Source organism: Nyctereutes procyonoides, unplaced genomic scaffold, assembly GCF_905146905.1.
Source record: "Nyctereutes procyonoides isolate TBG_1078 unplaced genomic scaffold, NYPRO_anot_genome, whole genome shotgun sequence".
In the NCBI taxonomy this organism is placed as follows: domain Eukaryota; kingdom Metazoa; phylum Chordata; class Mammalia; order Carnivora; family Canidae; genus Nyctereutes; species Nyctereutes procyonoides.
The window spans coordinates 13,232,168-13,245,459 of record NW_026575125.1 but is presented as its reverse complement, the minus strand read 5'-3'; the positions used below and the strand labels follow the sequence as shown (position 1 = coordinate 13,245,459).

At 40.2% G+C, this 13,292-nt stretch overlaps 1 protein-coding gene across 3 annotated transcripts in view; it reads right to left on the bottom strand.

Moving 5' to 3' along the window:
• REPS2 (RALBP1 associated Eps domain containing 2) overlaps nucleotides 1–13,292 on the bottom strand; it is a 225,532-nt gene that overhangs the window by 146,384 nt on the left and 65,856 nt on the right. For all 3 annotated transcript variants that reach the window (XM_055339073.1, XM_055339075.1, XM_055339076.1), the window contains exon 3: nucleotides 457–605. In XM_055339073.1, the coding sequence (XP_055195048.1) occupies nucleotides 457–605 (149 nt within the window). The remainder of the gene's footprint in view (nucleotides 1–456; nucleotides 606–13,292) is intronic.

Sequence of the window (13,292 nt, the reverse complement as noted above, 5' to 3'; positions counted from 1 at the left end):
GCCTTCAGCCCAGGGTGTGATCCTGGAGACCCAGGATCAAGTTCCACATCCGGCTCCCTGCATAGAGCCTGCTTCTCCCTCTGCCTGTGTCTCTGTCTCTCTCTCTATGTCTCTCATGAATAAATAAATAAAATCTTTAAAAAAAAAACTCCTAGAAATTACATTTCAAAGAACCCATTGGGAAATGTCAATTAGAGAAATCAGTAAATGTGTTAAATCAGTAGCCTTACTTTGGACATAGTTCTACATTCAAGTAGGTTCTAAAGGGCTCATGGGTGGCTGGCTATACATCAGCTTCTTTTTCTTGCTACAAGGAAACTTTACTGGCTCATTTCCAAGTCTATAATTGTATCCCAGATGGTGAAATTTGCTAGAAGCTTGACAGCAGATATGAGGCACTGCTATGTGAGGTCTCATGGTCAGAATCAAACAGACATGCCTGATAAGGCTGTTTACCTGTTTATCCTCATCGTCCATTCTTTTGAAGGTATTTTTTTCTGTGATTAAATATGGAATCTGAACCTTAGTTCCATGCAGTTCAGCCGGGTTCCCAAATCGTATCTCAGCATCAGTCTTTGACATCATAAAGCGAGGCAGTGGCAGTTCTTTAGGATCAGAATCAGAGAAGCTTAAGTGAGACTTTATTTTAAAACTGTGAAAAGCAGAACTCAATGGCCAAAAGATGAATCACTTTTGAGGAAAAATTCCAGAGCACTAAATATAGATTAAATTTTTATTTTGACATAATGAAGACTCCTATAATAAAGTCATGATAGAAAAATGCTTCAGTTTTACCAAGGCATTCTGGCTTCACATTTTTAAATGCTGTCAAATCACTGCAGAGAATATTCAGGTTTTGGAATGATCTCCCACCTCAGCCTTTAGTCTAGCACCAGCAAAAAGGATGTGATATTGTATAAACACAGTTAGTGGCTAAAGAAACAGGCAAAACCTATACAACACGTATTATATGCGAGGCACGATATCAAGACCTGCAAACGCTGTCATTTAATCCTCACAACAACTCAATACGGTAAGACTATCATTAATCTTCTTTTTTTAAAAAAAGATTTTATTATTAAAAAAAAGATTTTATTTACTTATTCATGAGAGACACAGAGAGAGAGGCAGAGACATAGGCAAAGGGAGAAGCAAGCTCCATGCAAGGAGCCTGATATGGGACTTGATTCCGGTACCACAGGATCACGCCCTGAGCTGAAGGCAGAAGCTCAACCACTGAGCCACCCAGGTGTCCTTATCATTAACCTTCTTTTACAGATGTAGAAACAGACACAGAGGAGCTAAGTAACACCCCAAGACCGCACAGCTCATTATCTGTGGCAGAGCTGGTTCTTCCCAGTGCCCAGAGCTGCTGCCCTACAGAAAGGTCCCTCATTCCTAGGGCAAACTTACTGGGTAAAACAGTTTTTCCACCCTATGTCATTCCTTAAGGAATTTTCACACTCCATCTCCAATTGTCTTTTCATAATGGAATAAGAAAAATGGTATCAAGTTAAAGCAATGAGTCCAACGTTCAGCCAGATTCTGTCAAAACCATTAGCCACCCTCACAATTCTACAAAGAGCTGAAACACAACAGTCTAGAATATTTCCTTATCTTTCAAATATCTGATAAAACTATTCTGAAACAGAAACGATGCTTTGGCACACTTCTAGTTCTCGGCACAGCATACCGCACACAATCACACAACACAAAGAACTCTAAAAATGGGGATAATATTATGGATTATGCATAATGATTTGCATCTGTATCCATTGTTCAGGATAATACTCATCACCATGCCTCTGCACTCCCATCAGCTTTCTATTCCAAACACAGCTGCACTTCCACTGATTGATGCTGTGCTAAAGCCAGAAAACATCTTAGCAACAACAACCAAGGATCCCAGCTCCCCAGGAAAAGAAGGCCCCTGGTTCTCTAATATCCACATCATGTTTATTTTTAGTTGCTATGTCCACATTTGATTCAAAGAAGTAGGCAATATGACGAATCCCTGCATGATCAATCAGCCAAAGGCCCAAAAGACATAAATAGAATAAGCAATCTGGAAAATTAAACCAGGACTCTCCTCTAAAAAGAGGATGGCCACCATTTGCAACATTTTAACATTTCTCAACCTCGGCAGTTCGCCAGTACTCAAGGCAGGAATGGACTCCAAAAGAAAAAAGGCAGAAGAAAAGAAAATCTAGATTCTTAGTAAGTCAAATAGAAGCTAATCCTATGGTTATCTTCTCAAAAGGGTATTTGTTTCAATTCAGTCTGCAAAAGGGATCTAAAAAGATGAACAAGATTACATAAAATAATCTGCACCCTGATTGTCCATGAGAGGATGACTCTACTCCCAAACACTACTTGAGGGAGTAGAGAATTAAATGCTCACATTTGTAAACTCCCTGATCAGTGTTTTACTGGGTATTCAACAGACAATTCTGGAAATGATAGAATACAAACACAAGAAGATGAATATCAACCATTATTATACTAGGCCTCCCCAATATCCTTTAGAACACTGTCACTTTACACATTCTCCTTCCCCAGCTACAGCATTTCTCTGGATCTAGTCACCTGGCAACGAACCTCTCTCCTCCAGATGGCTACCAAACAGCAAAACACATAATATAGCTGAATTTCTCTAGTACTTTCTTTGCTTATGTGGTTTTAAACAACTCTCACTTAACAGAATTGTAACCATACATAATAATCATCGTTATCACTGCAAACTTTCATGAAGATGGCATCTCCCTTAAACTGCTCCTCCAAGCTTTCAAAAAGTAAAACTCTTAGTTTGTAAATATTCCGTCTAAATGCTTTTTTGTACTTGGGATACCTGGGTGGTTCAGCGGTTGAGCGTCTGCCTTTGGCTCAGGGCACGATCCCGGTCTGGGGATCGAGTTCTGCATGGGGCTCCCTGCGAGGAGCCTGTTTCTCCCTCTGTCTATGTCTCTGCCTCTCTCTGTGTCTCTCATGAATAAACAAATAAAATCTTTTAAAAAAATAAAATAAAATAAATCAATAAAGTATCTGCTATCCAGTGATGTATGTCAAGTAATCACAAGAGCCGTTTGTAGTAGTTGGTTAGAATTTTTTCTCCCAAAGTGAATTAAATTAACACAAGAAAATAAATAGTTCAAATTAAAGGTTTATGAGGGCCAAGGAGACAATGAGTGCAGCCATCCAAGGCAATAATTTGTTTCATAATGTTATCTTAGGTTGTTGTCTTTGAACATAGAAACACTTTGTATATTAAATATAAATGACAAATATATATATATATATATATATATATATAAATGACTATTTTTCCCTTCCACAAAGAAAACTATGCTTCTAAGCATCTGACCCTCTAAAAAATAAGGGAAAAATACTTTCATTTTCCATGTTTGATGGAGATATGAATATAAGAAATACTTCCATTTCCTCAATTAGAAAAAACATAAACGTAAAACAGAAATGCAATAGCAAACGGTAAATGACAATGTGGAGAGGTGAGGCTGAGCAGAGAACCCATGTCCCATCTAAAATGGCAGCTGCAGGGATCCCTGGGTGGCTCAGCGGTTGAGTGCCTGCCTTGGGCCCAGGGCATGATCCTGGAGACCCGGGATCGAGTCCCACGTCAGGCTCCCTGCATGGAGCCTGCTTCTCTCTCTGCCTCTCTCTCTCTCTCTCTCTCTCTCTCTCTCTCTCTCTCTCTCTCTTTCTCTGTGTGTGTGTGTGTGTGTGTCTCATGAATAAATAAATAAAATCTTAAATTAAAAAAAACTGTCTAAAAAAATAATAAAATAAAATGGCAGCTGCTACTCACTGTCCTTCAATACCAATCCACTAGAAAGCAAAGGTGAGCTGCATACATAATTGTAAATTGTGTACTAACTACAATTTTTTTTAATTTTTATTTATTTATGATAGTCACAGAGAGAGAGAGGCAGAGACACAGGCAGAGGGAGAAGCAGGCTCCATGCACCGGGAGCCCAACGTGAGACTCGATCCCGGGTCTCCAGGATCGCGCCCTGGGCCAAAGGCAGGCGCCAAACCGCTGCGCCACCCAGGGATCCCTAACTACAATTTTTTAAGTGAAGAAACCAGTCACAAATAAGACAAACACTGTATGATTTCATTTATATAAGGGATCAATAGTGAAATGTATAGGGATAGAAAGTAGAATGGTGCCTGCCTATGACTAGAGTGAGGGGGAATGCAAAGCTCTTTAATGGGTATAGAGTTTCATATACCTAAAATGAAAAGATTTCTGAAGATAGATGGTGGAGATGGTTGCACAATATCAATGTACAAAACGGTACAATTAAAAAAATGGTTTAAGGTGGGGCACCTGGCTGGCTCAGTAGGTAGAACACGCAACGTTGAACTCAGGGTCATGGGTTCGAACCCCACATTGGGTGTGGAGATTTTTTTTTTTTTTAGATTTTGTTTATTTACTCATGAGAGACACAAACAGGCAGAGACACAGGCAGAGGGAGAAGCAGGCTCCACACAGGGAGTTCAACACGGGACTTGACCTCAGGTCTCCAGGATCACACCCTGGGCAGAGGGCAGGCACTAAAACTGCTGGGCCACCCGGGCTACCCAAGTGTGCAGATTATTTAACAAAAAAAATGGCTAAGGTATTTTACAGTAAGTTGTATGTTACATATATTTTATCAGAATTTTTCAAGACTTTTTCTTTTTTTTTTATTTATTTATGATAGTCACACAGAGAGAGAGAGAGAGGCAGAGACACAGGCAGAGGGAGAAGCAGGCTCCATGCACTGGGAGCCCGACGTGGGATTCGATCCCGGGTCTCCACGATCGCGCCCTGGGCCAAAGGCAGGCGCCAAACCGCTGCGCCACCCAGGGATCCCTCAAGACTTTTTCAAATAAAAAAAGGAAACAGGTGAAATCAATTTTAATCATTATTTGAACCCAATATTATAAGATATAATCAAGATAAAAATTATTTTTAAGGTTTTTTTTTTAAAGATTTTCTTTATTTATTCATGAGAGACACAGAGAGAGGCAGAGACACAGGCAGAGGGAGAAGCAGGCTCCATGCAGGGAGCCCGATGCAGGACCTGATCTGGGAATTCCAGGATCACGCCCTGAGCCAAAGGCAGATGCTCAACCGCTGAGCCAGCTAGGCGTCCCAAGATAAAAATTATTAATGAAATAGTTTATGTTCTTTTTTTCAGACTGTTTTTTTTCCAGACTTCCAAGTGTATATTGTACCTGCACTACACACCTTGATTCAGACATACATTTCAAGTGCTCAGGGGCCATGTTAGTATGGCTACTGTCTACCCTACTACAACAGCACAATTCTAGTTGATGGTTAACACAAGGGACTGTAGGGATCCCTGGGTGGCGCAGCGGTTTGGCGCCTGCCTTTGGCCCAGGGCGCGATCCTGGAGACCCGGGATCGAATCCCACGTCGGGCTCCCGGTGCATGGAGCCTGCTTCTCCCTCTGCCTATGTCTCTGCCTCTCTCTCTTTCTCTGTGACTATCATAAATAAATAAAAATTTAAAAAAAATCAAAAAAAAAACACAAGGGACTGTAGACCACTGTGGCCAGAAATCAGGATTTCACTAAGAAATATTATAATGTTAAATGTTAACAACTAATTGATTTCTTTTTAAATTATGTAAGGAATATTTTGTATGGAGGGACAATTTACATGAATCTTGAGTGTACCACCTAAAGAATTTTAACAAATGTATGTATATAAGTACATACACCCAAATTAAGATAGGACATTTCCACCCTATAGAATTTTCCTTCACATTCATTTCTAGTTAATGCCCTCTCCTTGTCCTATTCCGCAACCCCTATTCTAATCTCTAAATCCACAGACTATATTTGCCATTATAGAACTTCAGATAATGGAATCATTCAATATTTATCCTTGAAACTAGTTTCCTTCACAACATTTTGTAGGAATCATCCAGTGTACTGTATGTAGGCAGTTTATTTTTTTTTCATTGCTATGGAATAATCCAGTTTTATGAATATATTGAAATTTTGTTTTTTTTAAATCCACTCTCCTAATTACAGACCAATATCCCTGATGAACATGGATGCAAAAATTCTCAACAAGATACTAGCCAATAGGATCCAACAACACATTAAGAAAATTATTCACCATGACCAAGTAGGATTTATCCCCGGGACGCAAGGCTGGTTCAACACTCGTAAAACAATCAATGTGATTCATCATATCAGCAAGAGAAAAACCAAGAACCATATGATCCTCTCATTAGATGCAGAGAAAGCATTTGACAAAATACAGCATCCATTCCTGATTAAAACTCTTCAGAGTGTAGGGATAGAGGGAACTTTCCTCGATATCTTAAAAGCCATCTACGAAAAGCCCACAGCAAATATCATTCTCAATGGGGAAGCACTGGGAGCCTTTCCCCTAAGATCAGGAACCAGACAGGGATGTCCACTCTCACCACTGCTATTCAACATAGTATTGGAAGTCCTAGCCTCAGCAATCAGACAACAAAAAGACATTAAAGGCATTCAAATTGGCAAAGAAGAAGTCAAACTCTCCCTCTTCGCCGATGACATGATACTCTACATAGAAAACCCAAAAGCCTCCACCCCAAGATTGCTAGAACTCATACAGCAATTTGGTAGCGTGGCAGGATACAAAATCAATGCCCAGAAATCAATGGCATTCCTATACACTAACAATGAGACTGAAGAAAGAGAAATTAAGGAGTCAATCCCATTTACAATTGCACCCAAAAGCATAAGATACCTAGGAATAAACCTAACCAAAGAGGTAAAGGATCTATACCCTAAAAACTATAGAACACTTCTGAAAGAAATTGAGGAAGACACAAAGAGATGGAAAAATATTCCATGCTCATGGATTGGCAGAATTAATATTGTGAAAATGTCAATGCTACCCAGGGCAATTTACACGTTCAATGCAATCCCTATCAAAATACCATGGACTTTTTTCAGAGACTTAGAACAAATTATTTTAAGATTTGTGTGGAATCAGAAAAGACCCCGAATAGCCAGGGGAATTTTAAAAAAGAAAACCATAGCTGGGGGCATCACAATGCCAGATTTCAGGTTGTACTACAAAGCTGTGGTCATCAAGACAGTGTGGTACTGGCACAAAAACAGACACATAGACCAATGGAACAGAATAGAGAATCCAGAAATGGACCCTGAACTTTATGGTCAACTAATATTCGACAAAGGAGGAAAGACGATCCACTGGAAGAAAGACAGTCTCTTCAATAAATGGTGCTGGGAAAATTGGTCATCCACATGCAGAAGAATGAAACTAGACCACTCTCTTGCACCATACACAAAGATAAACTCAAAATGGATGAAAGATTTAAATGTGAGACAAGACTCCATCAAAATCCTAGAGGAGAACACAGGCAACACCCTTTTTGAACTTGGCCACAGTAACTTCTTGCAAGATACATCCACGAAAACAAAAGAAACAAAAGCAAAAATGAACTATTGGGACTTCATCAAGATAAGAAGCTTTTGCACAGCAAAGGATACAGTCAACAAAACTCAAAGACAACCTACAGAATGGGAGAAGATATTTGCAAATAACATATCAGATAAAGGGCTAGTTTCCAAAATCTATAAAGAACTTATTAAACTCAACACCAAAGAAACAAACAATCCAATCATGAAATGGGCAAAAGACATGAAGAGAAATCTCACAGAGGAAGACATAGACATGGCCAACATGCACATGAGAAAATGCTCTGCATCACTTGCCATCAGGGAAATACAAATCAAAACCACAATGAGATACCACCTCACACCAGTGAGAATGGGGCAAATTAACAAGGCAGGAAACAACAAATGTTGGAGAGGATGCGGAGAAAAGGGAACCCTCTTACACTGTTGGTGGGAATGTGAACTGGTGCAGCCACTCTGGAAAACTGTGTGGAGGTTCCTCAAAGAATTAAAAATAGACCTGCCCTACGACCCAGCAATTGCACTGTTAGGGATTTACCCCGAAGATTCAGATGCAATGAAACGCCGGGGCACCTGCACCCCGATGTTTCTAGCAGCCATGTCCACAATAGCCAAACTGTGGAAGGAGCCTCGGTGCCCATCGAAAGATGAATGGATAAAGAAGATGTGGTTTATGTATACAATGGAATATTACTCAGCCATTAGAAACAACAAATACCCACCATTTGCTTCAACGTGGATGGAACTGGAGGGTATTATGCTGAGTGAAGTAAGTCAATCGGAGAAGGACAAACAGTGTATGTTCTCACTTATTTGGGGAATATGAATAATAGTGAAGGGGAATATAAGGGAAGGGAGAATAAATGTGTGGGAGATATCAGAAAGGGACACAGAACATAAAGACTTCTAACTCTGGGAAATGAACTAGGGGTGGTGGAAGGGGAGGAGGGCGGGGGGTGGGGGTGAATGGGTGACGGGCACGGAGGGGGACACTTGACGGGATGAGCACTGGGTGTTATTCTGTATGTTGGTAAATTGAACACCAATAAAAATTAATTTATAAAAAAAAAAATAAAAAATAAAATTAAAAAAAAAAAAAATAAATCCACTCTCCTATGATGAACATCTGGGCTGTTTCCAGTTTGGGGCCATTATGAATATAGCTATCAGAAATATTTTATAAATGATTTTGGATGGACATGAATTCATTTATCTTGGGCATAAAAACCTATGAACTAATAAATCCAACCCGCTGCCTATTTCTGTATACCCCGTGAGTTAAGAATGGGTATTACAAAAAAAAAAAAAGAAGAAGAATGGGTATTACATTTTTGAACATCTGAAAAACATGAAAAGAAAAATAGTTGTGATGTGAAAATTGTATGAAATTCAAATTTCAGTGTCCATAAGATTTTTTTTGGAACACAGCCACTCTCCTTTGTTTACATATCATTCATATCCACTTTCATAGTTCAAGGGCAAAGTTAGGTAGCTGCAGCAAAGCCATATGGTTCACAATGCCTAAAATATCCACCACCTAGCCCTTTACAGGCAAAGTTTGCTGATCCCAGTTTTACACAATTCAATGGTTAAAGTAAAACGTTGTCTTACTAAAACAACAAAGGTACATTTAATGGAAAAATACTTTACACTGCATGGATATTTTTATTTAGATTTTAATAAATTTACATTAAATTAAAAATTCAATTCCTCCATCAACACTAACCAGATTTCGAGTCCTTAAGAGCCAGCCATATGTGGCTAGTAAGTACTATATTAGATGGCACAGTATACATGCTTTTCCAAATTTTTTTGAACTAGCTGATTTTATGCTCACAGCAACCCTGCAAGACAGGTAGACAGGTACTATTGGTATACCCCTTCTCCAAGTGAGCCGCCAGTTAAGGCTCAAAAAGGCTAGGAAATTTGTCTGAAAGCACACAAATAGAAACTGATGATGCCAACATTCAAAATCAGGCAGCCCATTGCTAGGGCCCACATTCAGCCACTAGACTATCTTGTCATCCTGAAAATTATAATATTCTTTCTATTGCAGGTTTGAACACTCAGCAGGAAACTGTGGCATTTCACAGCTGGAAAATAACCCCGAAAAAACCTGCTTGGACTATCCACATCTTACAGGTGAAGGACTAAGCCCAGGAAGGGGAAAGTGGGCCTTGTCTTAGTCATGCAGCAATATGGTGACAGAACCATGACCACAACACTCCTGCCTTCGAGGGATCCCACCTCTTGTAATTTTTTGGAGGGATAATGGTGAATAAATTACATTTACTCATTATCAATTTCATAAAAGGGGATTTAATTTTAAAAACCATCTTAGAAATGAATGTATTTCATTTTATAAACAACTCACTCTTTTGTCCTAATTCTTCCTCCTTTCATTATAGACTATGCCAGACTGCCACTAGATCAATAACCAGTTTGGGGGACACAGTCCTAGAGGCTATGTGAACCATGTTATTGCACTATCAGCATTCAGAGGCTACAAGAGGGGATGTGGAAAGAAATCGCAGGGTCAATCATCTTGGTCAAGAAAAAAATTACATCTCTATTCTCCCTATGCTAACTGATAGTATTTCTTTCAATATGAATGCAGGCAACAAAGTACCGTAGTATTATTAGCAGTGCCCATAACTTTGTCACCCACCAAAATCAGATACTTATATATCACATTACACTTGTTGTAGACATCTTGAAGTACTGTTTATGCTCATCACCACTTTGAAAGTACAGCAGTTATTTAGGTCACTGTTAGGTCTCTTATTTAATGCATTAATGAAGAAGTTACGTATATTGCCATATAACAATTTTTAATATATCTTGATTTTAATTTCAATATAATTGGTTTCCTTTAGACCATGTCTTTGTATACGTTTAAAACATTATGCCAAGAAGGAGTATCAGACTGACAAAGGAGTCCATGACACAAAATACATTATAAAACCTACTCTAAACCTTACCTATACCTTCCCTCAGTCCTCACACTCCCTTATGGCCAGTCTTCAGAAAGGAAGGGACAACAGCTCCCACGACAAATTTCCACCATGTACCTTCCTTATCAGAAATTCTCCACTGGTCCTCATTTTCACCCCTGCCTTCTGTCCTCCTAAATCATCATAAGGCTTCGCCCGTTTTAAGGTTTCATCCATTTTAACCAGCGAAATAGGGTGTGGCTAGACAGATGTCTAGTGCCAAGATTTAAGGAGGTGCTCACTCTCAAGATCCTGATTCTGTAAATGCAAATTAGCACTTATACGGCCCTGATAGGGAGCTCCCCCTTAAAGTTATGTACACTGGGCACCTCTGGCCTCACCCCAGTTTAGGCCCTGGTATAACCAAGTATGTACTCATAGTTTAAGCAAAGCTCTTGAAAATGCTTCACTCAGCTTTCAAAGAAGTGGGTAGGAAATATCAGAAAGGGAGATAGAACATAAAGACTCCTAACTCTGGGAAACGAACTAGGGGTGGTGGAAGGGGAGGAGGGCGGGGGGTGGGGGTGAATGGGTGACGGGCACTGAGGGGGGCACTTTACGGGATGAGCACTGGGTGTTATTCTGTATGTTGGCAAATTGAACACCAATAAAAAATAAATTATTAAAAAAAATGAACTCACTCTCAACCCCGGCTCCACATAAGAATCACCTGGACAGCTCTTAAAAATCCCCACTTTCAGGCTGCACCCCAGGCTAATTAAATAAGAATTTCTGCAGGTGGCCTCTGATACCTCTGTTTTTTATTTTGCATTTAAAGCTTTCCAGCAGGGGCAGCCCAGGTGGCTCAGCGGTTTAGCGCCACCTTCAGCCCAGGGCCTGATCCTGGAGACCCAGGATCAAGTCCCACGTCTGGCTCCCTGCATGGAGCCTGCTTCGCCCTCTGCCTGTGTCTCTGCCTCTCTCTCTCTCTCTTTCTCTCTCTCTCTGTGCCTCTCATGAATAAATAAGCAAAATCTTTAAAAAATAAAAAAATTAAAAATCAAGCTCTCCAGCAGATTCTCAAGTGCAAACAAGGCTAGGAACCAGGGCCTGAGAAGGAGCCTGCTTCTCCCTCTGCCTGTGTCTTTGCCTCTCTCTGTATCTCTCATGAATAAATAAATAAAATCTTTTAAAAAATAAAATTTCTGGGCAGCCCGGGTTGCTCAGCGGTTTAGAGCTGCCTTCAGCCCAGGGCGGGATCCTGGAGACCCAGGATTGAGTCCCACGTCGGGCTCCTTGCATGGAGCCTGCTTCTCCCTCTGCCTGTGTCTCTGCCTCTCTCTGTGTGTGTGTCTCTGAATAAATTAATAAAATCTTTGAAAAAGAAAAAAAAGGAAACCCCTTAGGAGTTTCAGGTGAACCTAAAATCCCACTGTTTGAACTTAAAAAGTGACAGATGATTAAGACTCAGTCCCCATGCAGAAGCACTCATCTCTTCATTCACTCAGCAAACATGCCATGAGTGTTCACAATGCTCCACAGCACAGATCCTCCTCCCTTCCCTTCAGGTAAGCTTGCAGACTAGTGGGGAAGACAGAAATTAGTCAAACCTGTAAAGGAGCTTTTACAAACTGATAAAAATGCTATAAAGGAGCAGATGGTGAGAGAAAGTAGGGAAGGGATTGTCACACAGAATCATTATCTAACAGGATTAACTCATCCAAGGATTATCTAATTCCTAGGGATATACTTTTGTTTTGATTTACTACTTATTCTTCATTAGGCATTTTACTACTTTACTGGTAGAAAACTGTTAGCTAACTAATCTTATCTAATAGCAATGCAAGTGAATTTCATCTTAGAAAAAAGTATAACCACCAAGTTACAGTTTTACTATTTACAGGACATTCGTCAATTTTATATGTAATTTAGCAATCTTGCTCCAGCATTCTTTCTTTCCGTGACTATAAATACTTCTAACTCTCCTACACTTTCTTGAACCAGCTTTACTCTATGCTGGTTCCTTCGTTAATGAATTAATTTGACAGAACCTACTTTAGACAAGATAGTGGGGACAGTCCACAAATCCTGAAGGATAAGAAGGAAGAGGCAGCTATTGAAAAAAAAAGGGGGGGCACAGACTGCCAGGAACCCAAGACCTCAAGATAACATGGGTTTTCCTGCAGCAGGAAAGAGATGGCCCAGAAATGGCTAGAAGGCCATTGAGGCCGGGGTACAGATTGTGAGCACAAGGGGGGGGGCACGTTTAAGATGAAGATAGAGAAGCAAAGACTAGATTACTTAGGGCCTTACAGATCAGTGTAGTGACTTCGATTTTAGTATTATGTACAACAAGCCAACCAGTGGAGGATCTCGAGGAGGAGGATGAAAAAATCATTCCTACTACCTTGAAGGAAAAGAAACTAGAAGAGAGAAGAGAGGAGGCCATGAAATCAAAGACAAAACCACTGTGATATCCAGGTGAGTGGCCGAAGGTGGCCCAGTCTAATAGAGAGATGGAGGGAGCAGGCAATGAGACAGGAGCCGCACTGCCAGGACTGTCGAGAGATTACACTGTGGAGTAAGGAAAAGGGTAGAATCAAGGATGATTTCTAGGTTCCTGGCTTGAGCAACTGTAGATGGTGGTGGCATTGACCGAGATGGGCAAGGCTAGGGGTTTGAGATTAACACACACATAGACACAGACACATGTAATTCATGAAGAATGGACTGACAACTCCATGACTGTGATAAGGCTACTACAGCCTTTCAGATTAAGTTCTCACAGAGCATTCTCTTTGGCCTTCAAGGTTTGTGTCACCAAACATTAAACTAATGGATTTCAAGCCATAAATTGGAAAATTCTAAGTGGAAGCTCAAAGTC